Source organism: Cheilinus undulatus, linkage group 4 (assembly GCF_018320785.1).
Source record: "Cheilinus undulatus linkage group 4, ASM1832078v1, whole genome shotgun sequence".
NCBI classification, from domain to species: domain Eukaryota; kingdom Metazoa; phylum Chordata; class Actinopteri; order Labriformes; family Labridae; genus Cheilinus; species Cheilinus undulatus.
Genome location: NC_054868.1, coordinates 34,946,226 through 34,963,927, shown reverse-complemented (window position 1 = coordinate 34,963,927; position 17,702 = coordinate 34,946,226). Strand labels below are relative to the sequence as shown.

Sequence of the window (17,702 nt, the reverse complement as noted above, 5' to 3'; positions counted from 1 at the left end):
ATGATTATAAGCACTACCTGTGGTTATTGGCTAATTTTAATGTCAGAGAGTTGGAGATGATATTTATTACTTAATGTATCATATAATCACACCTTATGTCAGTACATGTTGAGTATCCTGTTTTAATAAGGACCTCAGAATTGACTCTTTTCTTCAAAATCACACAGACAGAAGTGATCAAACGGTTAAGTTAAGTTAAATATTTACCCATTTTAACCATCACTGAGCAGCAATGAAATAGCAAAGGTTGAGCCGTCTTTGGTCTGAGACTTGAGTTAAACCATCTTCTGTGAAGTTCAGATGTTGTGTGTATCAACAATTTTATTTACATTTTCAAAGAGGGCTTTTTGACTTCAGTGACGCCGCAATGAAGTTTGAGAACATCCTTGAGGATATTGATGGATTTGGAAGATTTCAAATAATGATCATCGTGATCAGCTTCATCGGTCGCTTCACTCTTCCCTGCCACTTCATGCTCAACAACTTCATCGCAGCTGTTCCCTCTCACCACTGTGACATCAGCTCTCTGGATGAGGAGGACGTTTTCAGGAGTTTATCCCCATCTGAGAAGCTTTTTGTGAGTATTCCACTGCAGAAAGATGGGACTCCAAACTCCTGTCAGATGTTTGCAGAGCCGCAGTATCACCTGCTCAACTCCTCCAACATCACAGAAGCAGCTACAGTGCCGTGTAGAAATGGATGGGTGTATGACAACTCCACCTTCAAGTCTACTCTGACCTCAGAGGTGAAAAATTTTTCCTTTCATTTGTAAGAGTGGAATTAAATGAACATATTTGAGTGATAATCTTACTCTGACTTTATTTGTGTTTAAAAGTGGGACCTGGTGTGTGATAAACGAGGTAAAAACAAAGCGACTGCTACTATCTTCTTTGTTGGAGTCATGTTTGGAGCCATGTCCTTTGGAAGTCTGAGTGACAGGTGTGTTTTGGCCTCTCAGATTCTGCTTATGATTTGGCATTTCAAACTTAAATAGTAGAAATAAAATGTGGATCTCTCCGGTTTTCAATAGGTATGGTCGGAGGATCATGCTTCTGGTATCCTATGTGACTGGACTGCTCTTTGCCATTACAAGTGCTTTTTCTACATCCTATGTGATGTTCGTGGTGCTGAGGTTCTTCACTGGGTTTTGCATCACTGGCATCGTCATTGTTTCTGCAGTCCTCAGTAATTTACTTTCATTCCTGTTATCTAGTTTGTTTCTTCTTCAGATTCCATGTCTGTCTTCAGAGGATCAATCTTGCAAAGCTTCTAGCTGAAAAGCTTGCTTCCAGACCAATCAACATCATTTTAGGAGAAAGATCTCATAGCTAGGGGCATTGTTTGGATGTACTGCAAGCTGGTAAACAATGGTGGCCAGTGAAGAGGTTTTGCATGGCCTTCTTGTAGAATGCCAGCAGTCACAGCACAATCTGCTAAAGTAATGGCACTGAAATAGGACATGCCACTAATTATTACACGTCAGCCATCTTAGTGGTGGGCCACTTGCCACTTTTCAATCTTGGTGCTGCTGCACAGACATGCTTACAACTACAACAACAACATTTTCTCATGCTTGCAAAATGATACGTTTTGTTTGTTTTGAAGGTGTGGAGTGGGTTGACATCGAGCACAGGAAGCTGGTGGGAGTGATCGACAGCTTATCCTGGACATTTGGGAACACAATATTTTCAGCTATTGCTTATTTTGTGAATGATTGGAGATGGCTGACTGTTAGCGTCACTTCACCGCTGATACTGGCCATCATCACCTGGAGGTACAACTCTACAGTGTCACTTCCTTTAATCTTTGTGTGTTTGGGATGGCTACCAAGTCTGTCAGTACCATGTAGCATGCACTGATTTCCAGATATATATCTGGAAGAATATGTCAATTGAGAATAATTTCATTGCAAAGATTTAAAATTTCAAAATCAAGAGCTACACAAAATTTCTACAAACCCCCAGCTTAGGGACTTCATCAATTGGCTGAGTTGGTTAAGAAACTCATTGGTTAAGTCCCACAACTGGGGAAGAACCTGAACCAAGGTTCACATTCTGCTACTACCAAGAATTGTTAAATTATCTCTGATCGGTGGGATAGCTCCGTAGTTCACACCACTGACTCTGGAACAGGAGATTGGGAATTCCTATCCCGTCAGGGCACAATCAACCAGTGTGGGCTCTTGGGCAAGGTCCTTAGTGCAAAGCACATCTGTTCATCCCTGTACCTCGCTGGGGACAAAGGCGTCTACTAAATGACAGTGTATACATCTTTCTTTTTAAAATCTGGTTTCCTGGTGTTTCCCCTCTTCCCTTCCACATTCATTGTAAACTCAACAACCACTTTGTTAGGGAAAACCAGTTAAACTGTTTTTTAACACAAATATCTAATCAGCCAGTCACATGGAAGCAACCAATATCTTTAGGCATATACACATGGTCAGAACGATCTGCTGAAGAAAGGTGATATGTGACTTAAACATGCAGTGAAATGATCAGATTTTAAAGGTAAAATATTTTATTTAATCCCCATATACTTCATAGCTCTTGAATCCAAAGTTTAGCAGGAGACATGCACCTAAGCCATTAAAGTAGTAAGATTTTTACCTGCCACACTACCACAGAAACAGCTCCAGCCTTTGTCTTGACCATTGTACTTTCACTGTCAGGAAAATTGTGTATCTCATGAAAGAATTTAATTGCCAGATGGTGGTTCTTGTTTTCCTTTAATAGCTTTTAACATTGATCCCAACAATATTATAGAGATTTGGTAAATAATGTCTTTGTCTCAATATCAGGTGGATGCCAGAATCTGCGAGGTGGCTCATAGCTAATGGAAAACTGGAGCAGGCTCAGGTGTATTTAAAACAATGTGCCAAAATGAACCAAAGGGAGGATTCAACTGACTCACTTAAAACTGAGGTTTGTGTTTTTTATTGTTTCTGATTGTTCTATCGGCACAAATTTATTCTTTAATATGTCGTTCAACTTGTCTGATAAACTTTTATTAAATCCTTTAAGTATGCATCCCATGATTGTAATGCTGCTTTGTGTCCTACCAGACACTTTCTACCATTGTAGTGACTGAAAAAAGAGATCAAACCTACTCCTACCTTGATCTGATACGAACACCTAAACTGAGGAGGCTGGCCATCACTACTGGAACTCTGTGGTCTGTATACAAAATGCCCAATAGCCTTTAAAAAATCTTATTTTAATTTATATCACTGGGTTGGTTTTAAATTTTTAAGACCTGTGTACTAGCTCTGACTACATCTAAATGGAATTACTACTTTCTCTTCCTATAGGTTTTGTGTGGCTAATGCTTATTATGGCATCAGCTTTAACATCACAGGCTTCGGGCTAAACATCTACCTCACTCAGTTCACATACGCTTTAGTTGAACTACCGGCCAAAGTATCTGTTTATTATTTACTGGATAAGATCGGTAGACGGAGCACTGAGGTGGGGTCTCTTTTACTAGCCGCTGTCTGTCTTGGCATCAACATTGTAGTACCTAAAGGTAAGCATACATTAATTCTCAGTGGCCTACACTTAGGACTATATAGGGTTAATTAGTTGTATTTAAAAGATGACACTATTTCATTAACAGTCTGTAATGTACGTATTTTCATCATTTAAACCCTCCTGTTTCAGACATGTCTGTTGTCAGGACAGTTGTTGCTGTGTTTGGGAAAGGGTTTTCTTCAGCATCGTTTGCGACGGTTGTTCTTTACAGCTCAGAGCTCTATCCCACAGTAGTGAGGTAAGTCTAAATGGACCCAGTAGTGAAGAAGTGCCTGGAGAAGTGGGTGTACTCTTGATTTATCCCCCATATTGTTTAACTGGCCAATCCAGCAAAAGATAAACTGTTATGAACAAGACATATAACACTATCTAGCATATTTAGCGGGAACATGCGATCAAATAGAAATCAACTTCTAACAATTATTTGGACTAAAGAATTTTACGACTAGTCTTTTTAGATGATACTAACCATTTCATATTGAAAGCTATGCCTTCTTTTTTAATGCCAACCTTTCAAATAAAAAAGCTTTCCAACATAATGCTTTACACATAATGAATGAATTAGTACTTTCAGTCAATTAAACAAAAAAATCTAATTAATTATAGGCTTTGATCTCAATTAATCGCATATGTCAATAATTAGGGGAAAATTGCTTTACTTGTAGATTTAAAGCTAACAGTAATAAAACAATCAAAAAGAACAAGCTTCTCAGCACCAGTTTGGCTCAGAGGCATGGACAGGCACTCATAAACAGAGACGAGAGAGTCCTCAACACACTGGTCACAGGACCGATTCCCGGTCTTGGTGCACGTGTCCCCCCTACTCTCTCCCCGATTTCCTGTGTCTCTTAAGCTGTCCTATCAAAAATAAAGACAAAAAGCCCCCAAAAATGAACTTTCAAAAAGGACATGCCTTTTTCCACTAGCTTTTGAAACAGGAGAAGTTGAGAACAAGAATACATCTGTCCACTTACTAGTCAATCTAGGATGTAGTCACTCAAAGAAGGAAGATTTTACGCTACTTTAGCGGGGTGTGTGATGGTTGAGTTGCAATTTAGCAGCATATATTTTTTTGATCGCATTTTTCACCTGGGATTGATTAATCTATATTAATCAAAATTCTTGACAACACTAGAGAAATAACTTTACAGAGAGAATTTTATCCAGAAAAAGGCATGTTAACTTTTACTGCCTTAATTCTTGAGAAGACAGAAATTAAAAAAAAAAAAAAAAGTATAAAAAAGAAAGAAATGAAGATAAGGCATTTTTAAGAAGTTGCATGCTTAATTATAAATGTTTGCCATGATAAGGACCAAGGAAGTACTGGCATTTTTAATAGGGGTGTCATTGACAGTGGCTAATGCTCATGGGAATCCTTAATGGGCCAAAGCCTGGAAATCCAGGACTAAAGGTTGAGATAACTATGGGTATGCTTTCTGAGTGACTGGTTCCATATTCCCCAGCAGTGTTTGGGGTAAACATTTAAAGGAACACACTGGTGTGCTCAGATTACTTTTCGTTGCCTTTGCCTGCATATACCCTGTACTACACCACTGCATGGATCCTTTTCCTATTTCTACCTACCACAGAGAATGCTCATAGCCATATTGGCACAACTTCACTTTTTTAAAAAAACAAAAAAAAATATTGAAAAACTTTATTTAAAGCCCCGAGGTGATTAAAAAGTGTGTGCTGGTTGTGTTTCAGGCAGAGCGGTATGGGCTGGAACTCGTTCATGGCTCGTCTGGGTGTCGCCGTGGCTCCTCTGATCCTCTTACTGGATGAGTTTTGGAGGGACCTGCCACAGGCCGTCCTGTGCGCTATTGCTTTACTGGGAGGAATGGTGGCAAGAACGCTGTCAGAGACGCGCAACAGGTGTCTGCCAGAGACCATCGAGGACATTGAACAGCACTGGTAGTGAACTTATTTTTGTAGTTTAGTTCATGCTCACTGATCCATGGTAGTACGTTTAACATTTGTTGCGATGGTATAAGCTGTGGTCTCATCTCCCAACCACCACATCTTTCTCGTTTTTGTTTTTTAAATAGTTTGTGAAGAAGGTAAGACCAGCTGGCAAGACTATGTGACAAGAAGTGGGCACATATTACCAAGTCAGTGTCCAATGCTGATAGACTCCTTTTCAAAACAACTGAATACTGAAACGGAATCAAAAGGTGTTTCAATTTTTAGTCTAGGGGTGTGCATCATTATGCAACCACATTTTTTTATTCTTCCTTAAAGATTTATTTTCAACTGAATTGGAAAGGTTATAGCTCACATTAAAGGTGGACAGAGTTCTGAAAAGATTTGACTTGGCTTCATTTTGTTGCTTCACAATATCCTGTTATTTTATCAGGTTGTGTAGATTTCTTATTCCCACTGTTAAAAGACATGCCAAAGAATCTAGACAAATATTTATTGCAGACTGAAGTATTACTTAAGAGTTCAACAATGTTCTTCAAAGTGAGACTATTATTCGGTGTATCTCAGAAGAAATAAATATGCCTGGGAACGACAGTTTTTTTGATGACAGGATTTACTCATTATTATTTACACAGAAATTAAGTCAAAGCTCCTTTATTAAAGAAACAGAGCAAGCACATTTTCAATTACTCATCAATCCCCTAAAGGAAAGTCAATCACATCTAAATGACATGTTTCTGATATTCCTTCTGAAAATCTGAATAGCCAGGTCTAATATTTAACGCTGATATTTCATACACTTAGTTACAGAATTAACATTGATGGGAAAATAAGAAGAAAAAAGAAAATAAAAAGCAAACAAAATATAAAAATCAAAAAGCCATTTTTTAACATGAACATACAATGATACAGAAAGATCTAAAACTATAGTACGCAACTTGTTTTCCAGGACACTTGTTGGCTATTGTTCAGTACTGGGAATACTCCTTGCTCTCTAGTTTGGCAATGATTCGCTCCAGCTGTCGTTTAGCTTCACACTGTGGGAAGTTACTCATTTCATAGTACTGGGGCGCAATCTTCACCAGCCTGTGGAGAGAAACCACAACAAAGAAAGACACAAGGTCAGGCACAATCAGAGAACAATTCAGTAATTTAATCATTATAAGCCCAAGATAGTTGGAAATTAAATCAAAGTACACGTACCATTCAGGTTTGATGTCTGTGCAAGTGCGAATGTAGTTTTTGGTGGTCAGGACGAACTCGTTGTAAAGCACCCACTCAGGTTTGTGGTCCAGGACTGTAGACGGGTGCAGTTGGACCACTTGGTTGTCTTTGACTGTGAGGTAATGACCTGTACGCTCCAGATGAGCGACCTATGGAATAGATAAATAGATAAATATGAGGCATTCATAGCTTATCCACGTACACCTCTGATATGAAATATTTTCAGTTTAAAAATGGATTAATGCGAGTGTTTACCTGCATGAAGAAGCCGGTGCAGAGCGCTCGGCGGATATTGATGTAGTAATCTCTGCTGGTGAACTCGGTGCTCCGGCGGGGCAGGTTGAAGCGATCCATGATCCTGGAGAGCTGCTGCCGCACATTATCAGCAGACATCAGTGAGCGGTAGTTGACAAAGTTGTCATAACACCACTGGTTAGACTCATGGTCTGGAAAAAGTAAAAACAGACATTCAGATATTTGGTTAAGAATCAAGATTTTTAGTTTAAAAGCAGAAAGAGATTTTTGATCAGAATTACAAATCCTTTCAATGGAACATAGAGAAATTTAGATGGAGTGACAGTAAGACACTAGGCCCATTTACCAATATGTTCCAAGTCTGATTCAAAAGATGGACAGTCTATGGATGTTTCCATAAACTCTTGGAAGCTTAAAAATGATCTAAGTCCATCATAAAATAATGCAAGTACATCTATAACAAATGAGTTCATCTTAAGTATGTTGCAATAATTTTTTGGGCATTTGTAATTTAATATATCCTTTTATTTCCCCTTAAAAAATACAAAATAAAAAACTAAAGAGCCAACAAAAGTATGGTGCACGTGCCATACTAAAAATACAAAAAGGAAAAATAAATGTTCACACAGGAGTTATGCATCAGACTTTGATATATAAATAAATCTTAAGTAGACCTTTTTAAAACTATAGGCATCAAAGTCCCATGCCATCATTGTCTGCATCTGTGTCTAAAAGGGTAATAAATAATGGTAAGAATGCTTACTCTGTTTGAAGGCGTGGTAGACGTTAAGCAGCGTCAAGTGGTCCCCATCGATGTGAGCAAACCTCATCTTGGACTCGTCTGCTGCCTTCTTAGCCTCCGTGGGGCGAACAAAACACTGTGGGACTAAACAAGGTTGGTATGGGCCCCAACAAAGCCGCCCATAGGGATGAGTCAAACATTCACAGAAAAATGGAGCAAAGCCTATGATGCTAGGGCACTGGACAGTGCGCTGGGACAGGGCAGGACCACAAGCTCTATCAAATGGGGGCTGCAGTCTTTTCTCTTGGTCTTTCCCAACTGTTATGGCTACTAGCTTGTAGAGAGGGGGATCATTATACCACATCTGTAAAACAAGAGTTTTCACACAACTACAAAGTGTTAGGGACACCAGCAAAGCTCTGACTCTTCAAGACTCATAAACTTAATGATATTAAGACGTAATGACTTAACAGAGTACATAATTCTAATAACTCACACCATAACTATAAATGATATTTTAAATTCACTACCAATTAAATCAGTCATTAAAGCAATGAAAATAGAAAAACTTCAGTGGTGCCTGCCCTATCCACTTGCTTGGATGATGAAATAACCAACCACTTTGCAAAAGATGCACTGTAAATTTTATGGATCAAAATTAAATGAAATAATCATAAAACATAAGTGAATTGTCAAGAGCAGAAGACATCCAAGCCAAAATGTTGAGTATCAAAAGGCCTTTTGACATGTCAACCCAAATTGGAACTACAGGGCTATAACAAATATGGCTAATCGTCTTTACTCACGTTATCGTTAAAAACAAATATTTTTCACAAAAATGCATGTGTTATACAGTAATAGAAATGAAATGCTATCAACATTTCCTGTCACATGTATAGTAACTTCAAACAAAGTTACTTTGTTAATAATGTCAAAATTTGCCCACTTTGATATTTTCTTGATACCACACAAGGCTCCCTAGCATTAGAAACACTTTCCAGTTGTTTGGTGGAAAGACAAAATGGCAATCTATTTTTAACAGAAGTGTAGAAAAGCTTCATAGAGCTCAAATTAAAAAGGTCATGATTGCTTCTGTTATTTCTATTTAAAACTGCTTGAAAACAACTGTGTTTCTTCATGTTTCCTGTCAAAAATTGAATTTTTTTTTTTCCTTATGTTACATTAGAGCACATCCAGACCTTTTACTCATACTTGTCTAGTATTAGTTTTACTGAGCTGGCCATGAACACACAATATAACCATCAGATATTCTAACAATTGCAACAGATATTAACACTGAATTAAAACTTTTGACTGACGGGACTTCAACAGAGTTTGGGACAGCATTTTCATGGTTGTTCTAAGCAGATGAGGAGCAGTTAAAGCCAGTGGGTGCATACTACTCCCACAGTCTGATATTTTTTCACAAGCTGATAGTCAAAGGTACAGCATTTTGGATTGATTTAATTAACAATGTTGATGTGCTTCGTGCTTATGATTTCACTACACACTCCAGTCTCTTCACTCGACAGACAGTGCAGTAGGCCTACAGTGCTACGGTGCAGGCAAGGGAGCAGAGAAGAGACAGCGATGGCTCCTCATCCCTAAAACTTTTTCATTACACCCCCAGTCTACCTGTGACAATTTATCATCTCATAATAGTAAACAAACCTACGTTTCGTGCTGTCTGAACAACATTTACTGTGATACTGTAGCGCTATTATCATAATCAGTTTTACGAGATCCACATTTGGGCGGATTATATCAGAGTTATTGTTAGAACCGGTCACCCTTTCACCCCATACCATAATTCCTTATGACGAAATAAAATAATTTTGAAAAAATGATCTTCGATTTGAAGTGTCTGTTCATTAACATTCAGTATTCTACACAGTTTGTCTTCTCTTTTTGTTTGTCTGGAAAACCAAAGGCTGGGTTTGATAACTCACTGGTCTACTTAATAAAGCTTACATTAGCAGAGGCAAAGAGCTCCATCATGCATCATTAAACTAAGCTTGTTTGATATTATTTGATCCAAAGTGCTGTGCAGATCTTAAACTCTAGGTGGGGCACTTTTCCAACACTACCACTCAGTAGTGGTGTGTTTAAATTGTAACAGACTCGGCCTACAGAGGGCAAGGAAGATGTCAGCCCAGTCCTGGGCATTACCTGACAACATGGCAGTAATGGAAAGGATCTCGTTTGAGCAGTTAAACTCGCAGCTGGCAATGACCATCTTAGCCAGCTGGGGGTCCAGAGGAAACTCGGCCATCATGGAGCCCAGCTCCGTCAGGTCTCCGTCATCATTCAGAGCAGCCAGGTAGTTCAGCAGCTCCAGGGCCCTCATCAGTGTCTCAGGAGCTGTGAGGGGGTGGGAGGGGGACGAGTATGCCATTAAGTAATGTCTAAACTTAATTACAATTTTTTAATTAAACTGTAGTAGACAATCTCACCTGGTGGATCCATGAAGTCAAAGTGCACAAGGTCATCAATACCCAGCTTCTTCAGCTGCAGAACAACGGATCCCAAGTTGGATCGAAGAATCTCAGGGTATGTGTTGTCCTGCAGCAGGGGTGTTAATTGTGTTAATTAACAAAAAAGAATAATGAATATGCAAACAGTATCTGTATTTAGCTTAAGAACAGGCTTCAACAACTATGGCTTTGACTAAGTCTGTTCAAATTTAAAAGTGAAGAAGACAGAAGTCTGCTGTCACTTGCCTGCATCTCTGTTTTGTAGGCCTTCTCTGTGTAAAGGCGGAAACATTTTCCTGGCCGTGTTCTGCCGGCACGTCCTGCCCTCTGCTGGGCAGAAGCTTTACTGATGGCTGTGACAAGCAGAGACTCCACTCTAATACGAGGATTGTAAACCTAGACACAAAACAGAAAACATGTTAGGAGAGAATAACTTACCTAAAGTTTACATAACTGGAGCAGTTTCTGGATTTGCACAAATAACTTTAAAAATGATCACAAAAACTTGAATTCAACCCCTTGGATTCTAAACAAGTGAAATGAGGACCACTCTGCCTACCTTTTGCTTTGCAAATCCAGGATCAATGACAAACACCACGCCATCAATTGTCAGAGACGTCTCAGCAATGTTTGTTGAAACAACAACCTGAAGAAAATGATTAAATTCGGGGTAAGTGCATGAAAACAGAGACCATTTAGCCGTCTACAAAGAAAGATGCATCATTCAATATCAATCTCATCTCCTATTTTAACTCTACCTTTCGTCCTATAGCACCATTGGGCTTCCTTGGAGGAGGCGGCTCAAAGATCCTTTGCTGCTGCTGAGGCGGTAATGTGGAATACAGTGGAATGATTTTGATGTCTCCAACTTCAGGTCCAAGGTCATCTACTTCACGCTTGATCCTTTTGCAGGCCTCATCAATTTCCTAAAGGACAAATTTTATTTTACTCTGTGCAGAGGGAGGAGAAAATGTGCCCAAAGTAAAAACATACTTTGAATTACAATTCTTACCTCTTGTCCAGTGAGAAACAGAAGGCAGTCTCCTTCATCTTCCTCACACATATGAATCTGGATGACGGTGCGGATCGCTGCTTCTAGGTAGTCTCGCTCTGGTTCTGGGGTGTAGAAGATCTCTACAGGGTGTGTGCGCCCAGGAATAGTCAGGAGGGGACAGTTGTCGAAGTATACCTGGAACTTTCCAGCATCTAGCGTGGCACTCATAACAATCACCTACGCACAAAGAAGAAAATACTTGGCTGAAGATTCTTGGTCATCCTCAACAATCCATTGGAAACATCTTTTTTATTACAAGGTCTAAAAGTTTAAGTGTAAATTTGCTGTTTGTCAGAGACAGAGAACTTATGACTTAGAAATGTTATGGAAATGCTAGCACCAAAACAAGGTCTTGAAAGTAGGGGTGTAAATCACCAGTTTTGTCCCGATACGACACGATGTCGATACTTTGGACAACAAAACGATATTTTCCGATATCACATATCTGCCACAATACGATTTTGATTCGATATCGGGGCCTACAATTGATGTCAGGTGATTTTATGCAAAAATTTCACAGTTACAGGAAAAAAACAGTTTCTGCAATTAAATTATTGACAGGTCTCTGTATTTAATAAAAACATCTCTTTAACAAAAACAACAAAGACCTGATTACCGATTATCTTTAAATCAGGAACACAACTATGCACATTTGTGTTAAAACATGTTGATTTAAAACAGCAAAGATTTTCAGTACCAAACATTTTATTCCCTCACATACCCAGATCACTCTAAAGCACCAATATGGACTTTTTCTGAAACCCTTTATATTAATGATCAAAATGTTTGGCCTATGTTCCCATTTTAGATTTTTTTCTTACACTTATTTACACACATGGACTTCAACAGATATTTCTGCTCTATATCAGCCCTTCATACTTTACACAGGGGCCTATTAATGTGGCAGATAGTTCATTTTTTTTAGTTTATTCACCTTATGAGATTTAAATAAGGTAAAATATGTGGCATACGATGTTATATAATGATTCTTTATCATTTTCTATTTATTGCTACCTTGATTTTAATAAATGGAAAGAGACAGAATACTAGGGCAAAGTTTTATTATAAAAGACGTTCCTGTGCAGCTTCATAACAAGAGCGAGGGGATGGGGGGTATACAGAGAACAGCTGTACTGCTTGAACCACATTAAGTTTGGACAGCTTATATTTTCATTATAAATCTAACCTGAGATGGCAATGTAAAATATTGTATCCAAGGAAACATGCAGCAGTGGACTTTCCCTCTCTGTGTATCTGCGGACTGCTGCAGACAGCACTCGTGCTACCTCAGCCATAATGAGTGGGGTGTTTTTATCTGTGAAAGATCTCATACAGCGGTTATATACAGGCATTTGCTGAATCGTTACACCTCTACTTGAAAGCCAAAATCTTTTTTTTTCCCAAACTTATAAGTTGTTTTTTTTTTTAATATCATGATTTTTTTGTCTTCTAGAAGCAAACCTAAAATGTAAAGGAAGTCAGTATATTTTTACTTTAACTTTTTTCAAATACCTTCAGATCTGGCCTTTGACGCACCACCTCCTTGAGGACCCCCATCAGGATATCTGTGGCCAGAGTTCTCTCATGGGCCTCATCAAGAATAATCACTCCATATCGCTCCAGCAGTGGATCATTCATGGCCTCTCTTAGCAACATACCATCAGTCATGTACCTAAAGACAGTCCACACAGGTTTTATTTGACTGGACAGATGAGGTGAACCAATCAGACAGATTAATCAGTGCCTATAAAAAGCCTTTCTTGTGCATTAGCAGACCTCAATCACTCACTTTAGTATAGTCTTGGCAGAGCTGCAGTCCTCAAATCGGATGGAATAACCAACTTCCTGTCCAAGCATGACGTCCATCTCGTCTGCCACTCTTTGAGCCACGCTCATAGCTGCCACTCTCCTGGGCTGAGTACAGGCTACCGCTCGCTTAGGGCCAGGCAAGCCTCTCACCATGTCCACACACCATTGTGGGATCTGGAGATGAAAGCAAAGGTTGCAATTAACTCTGATGACTTATTGTCTTAAGACACAGAACTGCCTCAAAGGGGTTGCACGAGTTTATGGTTTTACAGAGATGATTTGATGCATTTTAGACCTGAGTTGTTTTTCCAGAGCCTGTCTCTCCAACAAGGACAAAGCTCTGATGGCGTGTGATGATATCGCTGAAGCTTTCCTTGTACTCCCACACTGGGAGCTGTAACCTCTTCTTCAAGATCTCGTAGTAACGAGGCGTATGCGGCAAATTGGTGAATGGGTTTATCTGCTGATGCAGGGCCATCTGCTTTAAGGGAGGCATGGCTGGCACAGCTGCCGTGCTGTTAGATGCTGCAACAGAGGGCTTTGAATCTCTGTCACGGTCTCGATCCCGGTCCCGGTCTCTATCTCGGTCCCTGTCCCTGGAGCGGTCCTCTCGGTCTCTGTCACGGTCTCTGTCTCTCCTGTCAAACAGTGAGAGGTAGGGGTAGTATTCTTGGGACATAAAACTGACAAAATCCCAAAATGTCTAGTCTGATGTTGCCCTGTTCATATCATCTGAGATTAGGGATGCACTAATACCGATACCAGTATCAGGTATCATAACGATACAAGTACCGTGCCGGTAACAAGCCTAAGTACTCTTATTCACGCTCACATTGCAGGTACTGTGCTCAGTATCAATTTAAATCATGACTTTAGCCTCTCATTATGCATGTAGTCAAAGCTGGAACCATGTCTGCAGTTTGTTGAAAATTCAACATAAATAAGGATAAAAAAGTAGAGCAGTCTACAAAGTATGCATCGATAAATTGTCAAGATGAGAGATGAAGAACATCTGATGAACATAGAGCATTTACAGTATCATTAAGTAGCCTACTCATATTTGTACTCTGTATCTTTGAGTAGCCAAATGTGAATACTTGTATTTGGTCTGGAGACATGTGGTATTTATGCAGCCCTATATAAGAAAACAGCAGCGATGGGAAAGTTTCCATGTTAACTTCACAACAAAAACAACCCAAGCTTATTGTTAGAGTTGGTCATGCAAAATGATCCAATACATACAGGTTAAAAACTTCCTTGTTAGATGACCTGTGGCTTCTTGTGAGTTTAGATGTCACTCATAACAAATTAAGATCAGAACAAAGTTTAGCAGTCATAATTAGGATTTGCTTGTAGATGTAAACACTGTCAAAATTTAGAAACATTGCAATTGTGATATGTCATGTTCGACTGAGGTAGGGCATTGACCTGCCCTTTTGCCCTCTACTGAGCCTGGATTTTACAGGCAGTAAGGGTGCACAGTATTGGACTTTTGCCATTATCTGATATGTATATCTACAAACTAATTTTAGCCAATGCCAATATATCCACACACATTTTAAGCAGTATTGTAAAGAACACCAAGTGTCTCCTGTGCAAAGAGAGGCTGAGTCAGAGAGAGACTGGTAGTAGACAGTCTGGTAATTGTTAGGTTCATAGTGGGCCTCGTTAAGTTCAGCACCCTAGGCACCTACCTAGTGTGATGGTTCTTTTTTTTTTTAACCAATATTTTAGGTGGATACAAGATTATATACTGCCAATATGTACAGATAATTCATTGGCTATAAATATATTGAATTACTCATATTTGCCTTTACAGGTTGAGATTTTTAACTTGTCAGCTAATGTCTTCTATACCAATATCATGCAGATAATATCACAAATCCCTTAAATGCAGAAATAAATGTTGACATTTTGCAGTCTTTCAGTCAAATAATAAATCTTAAAAGCATTCACTGACTTGTCAAAATAACAGACTTCTCCCTCCTTCGTTCTCTCTAAATTAATGATTTGTTTACATATTATATGCCAAAACTATTTCAAAATGTTTTTGTGCCCTTCACAAACCCATTCTGCCATCCCAAAGTCTTGTATTTCCTCCAGAAAGTTTAAATATAAAAATTTTTAATAAATGTCACATATTCGAGATTAATAAAATGACTGGAGTATTTTGCAGCATTATTTAAAGAAGGATGGATCACTATCTTTAAAGAGCTTTAACACATGATCTGCCCTCATACTAATGATCATTTTTTTGCTCCCAAAAATGTCAGTAGCTGTACTTTCTGTTTTATGGACGGATCATGTGTGAAATTCCTCAAATAACCCTAACCCGCCCTGTCTTTGATAGAAGAGCTTTTATACTTTTTGCTTCATGTCTTAGTCTGAGGAGGTTATCTTAAACCCAACTGTTGTCTTAGTTTGGATTAAGTCTTCACCAGGACTGAGGCGTGACTACTTAATTGTCTGATGTATTTCTTGTTTGTTATGGTCTGTTTGTTATTTGTACACATTTTAGCGTTGTTGTCTTGGTCAGTCGTGTAAGCGATTTTAGGTATCTAAATGGGAATATTCCTGATTAAATTAAGTTTAAATAGAATAATACAGATGAGCAGTGTTCGGCGAAACACCAAACTACGGTAACTGAAGTGGCGGGATAGTGAAGTGGCTTGGGTAAACATAAATAAAGCTTTATTTTCTGGTTGTTATGAGCTCGTAAAGTTGCTGTTAGCGCGCTCCTTGCCGCTGCCGAAATATAACGGTTTATTTGGAGACATTAATGACCACGTCTTCGTGGCTGACTAGTATTTTAAGACACTAATTAGATATCTTCTGTGTAAGTTTATCCCTCCTGTAAAACAAACCGGGCTAGCTTACAGCACGCTAAGTAACGTTAGCTTCACACATGCACGTGCCTGGACGGTGAGGGTAACGTTGCTAACGTAGATGCTCCGTTTGTTAGCTAATGTCATCGCCGTCCTTATGTGAGGTTATTTAGACTGTGTAAACTCCGACAGACTCCTCTAACGGTCCAGCATTTGGCTACGACCAAGGTAATGCTGCTGAGACTTCAACACCAACATGAGCCTCCTAGTCTACATTTTCTCGGTTCTTATTGTACATCCATGGTGGCTGTTAGCCAAAATAACTGACATCGGCTAACAGTTAGCTTGTTCTTAGCTGGTTATAGCGGTCACATTAAGTTTGGAGCTGCACTTACCCTTCAGACCTCTTCTTGCTTGATGAATAGTCATCACCCAAATCCAGACGATGTCTTTTCGACATCTTTGAGTAAAAATGTGGCTTATTTCAAATCTATTAACGTGAACACAATTCTACCGGGCAATATGGACCTCACTGATTTCCTGTGCTTGTGTTTTCCTCTTTTTAAATTAATGTTAAGACGGCTGTAGAGACAGCAACACCGCCACCTACTGGTCGGGAGTGTTACAAAGCTGTACAACCACAAACAAGCTATCTGTCAAAACATACTTGACAAAGCCCAGTTGTGTTATATGTTTGTGGAAAAGTGTTCATAATTGCACAGATTGCCTACCTCGTAGTACAAAACACCATCAAGGCTAATCCAGCACACTATGTAGGCATTTTGAAACAAAAGTAAACAATTCAAAAATAAAGGTTTTATTGTTGATACAGTAGGAAGTCTATTAGGAAGTGTTATTTTATTTGCAAGTTTTTTTGACCCTTTCCTTTTTTGTGAGGTCAGGAAATTTTATTCACTGATTGCTGCTGATATCTATGTTAATTTTGTTTTAGATATCAAAGAGGAAGAGAGCAGTGTGTATCTGGCATCCTTTATGAGCTAACGTTTCATTTTCAGCATTTTCCCAGAACTCTGTAAATGAGTGGTTTTTGAGTTTTGTTGTTAACAAACTAACAAACATTGACAAACAAACCCCGCCGATCACATAATCTCCTTGGCGGAGGTAAAAATAAGTCAAGATCACGAGAAAACGGACAGAAATTATTCGTTATCACAGGAAAACAGAGTAAATAATATATGTGAATATATGGCCCTTTACATTAGGGCTTCTGTAATAATAGTAACAAAAAAAAGGTTTGAATTATTTTTTAAATTTTCGTACAAATTTCCGTGATCTCATACTTCTAAATTTTTATTTGACAATGTATCAACAATTTGTAGTTTTGTTGTTTTTCTGTTTGTTTGTTTGTTTGTTTGTTTAAGTTAATTTATTTTATCCGCTACGGAAGCCAGAAACTAATAAATATTTAGCCCTTATTTATTTATTTAAGGAGGATGTGCATGGTTTTCATAGCGACAACAGATGTACGTGAGGATTTATACTTGTGATTGGTGGAAAATAATTCTAGAAAACGCTCGTTCCATCCGAGGGTATAAATATAAGCTAAAATCAACAGTCGCCCCTTTTTCACCAATACAGTTGGAGGGGTATGTTCATTCTGAGCTAGCAAGCTAGGCTAAAAGTTAGCTAAAGCTAGCAAAGCTCTGTCATTTTATATTTTTGCTTACTTTTTGTGTATAAATATACCATGCTGGGTGTGAAAAATTGATTTATTGCTCTTGTTGTGAGAAATATTGTGAGGTTTATTTGAAAAAGTGAAACGGTTTGTTGTTGAGATATGGTAAATTTTTGAAACCTTAAAGCAGGGGTGGGCAACTAAGTTTGGCCTTGGGCCAAATTTTTTTCTGA

The 17,702-nt window shown here is 38.8% G+C and overlaps 2 protein-coding genes across 2 annotated transcripts; one reads left to right on the top strand and one right to left on the bottom strand.

The window, feature by feature from the left end:
- The first annotated feature begins 367 nt into the window (after positions 1–367).
- LOC121507766 (solute carrier family 22 member 7-like) lies at positions 368–5,445 on the top strand. The gene is made up of 9 exons (XM_041784106.1): positions 368–745; positions 836–939; positions 1,031–1,185; positions 1,606–1,774; positions 2,798–2,921; positions 3,062–3,171; positions 3,308–3,522; positions 3,657–3,765; positions 5,235–5,445. Exons 1-9 carry the CDS (start codon positions 368–370, stop codon positions 5,443–5,445), a joined length of 1,575 nt encoding a protein of 524 aa, XP_041640040.1.
- Positions 5,446–6,088: 643 nt separating this feature from the next.
- Positions 6,089–16,378, bottom strand: LOC121508308 (pre-mRNA-splicing factor ATP-dependent RNA helicase DHX15). The gene is made up of 14 exons (XM_041785054.1): positions 16,229–16,378; positions 13,304–13,646; positions 12,989–13,182; positions 12,712–12,871; positions 11,158–11,376; positions 10,904–11,071; positions 10,705–10,791; positions 10,392–10,541; positions 10,125–10,233; positions 9,841–10,032; positions 7,693–7,815; positions 6,930–7,120; positions 6,654–6,823; positions 6,089–6,536 (listed from the first exon to the last, which is right to left on the bottom strand). Exons 1-14 carry the CDS (start codon positions 16,291–16,293, stop codon positions 6,419–6,421), a joined length of 2,289 nt encoding a protein of 762 aa, XP_041640988.1. The 5' UTR covers positions 16,294–16,378; the 3' UTR covers positions 6,089–6,418.
- Between the last annotated feature and the right edge of the window lie 1,324 nt (positions 16,379–17,702).

Bases quoted from the DNA above. Each gene is read 5' to 3' on its own strand.
- LOC121507766 (XM_041784106.1), top strand. From the start codon at position 368: ATGAAGTTTGAGAACATCCTTGAGGATATTGATGGATTTGGAAGATTT. The intron at 746-835 runs GTGAAAAATTTT...TGTGTTTAAAAG, and splicing joins AGTCTACTCTGACCTCAGAG to TGGGACCTGGTGTGTGATAA. The intron at 3,766-5,234 runs GTAAGTCTAAAT...GTTGTGTTTCAG, and splicing joins CTCTATCCCACAGTAGTGAG to GCAGAGCGGTATGGGCTGGA.
- LOC121508308 (XM_041785054.1), bottom strand. From the start codon at position 16,293: ATGTCGAAAAGACATCGTCTGGATTTGGGTGATGACTATTCATCAAGC. The intron at 10,234-10,391 runs GCAAGTGACAGC...CCCCTGCTGCAG, and splicing joins CCTACAAAACAGAGATGCAG to GACAACACATACCCTGAGAT. The intron at 7,816-9,840 runs GTAATGCCCAGG...AACCTTGTTTAG, and splicing joins CATTACTGCCATGTTGTCAG to TCCCACAGTGTTTTGTTCGC.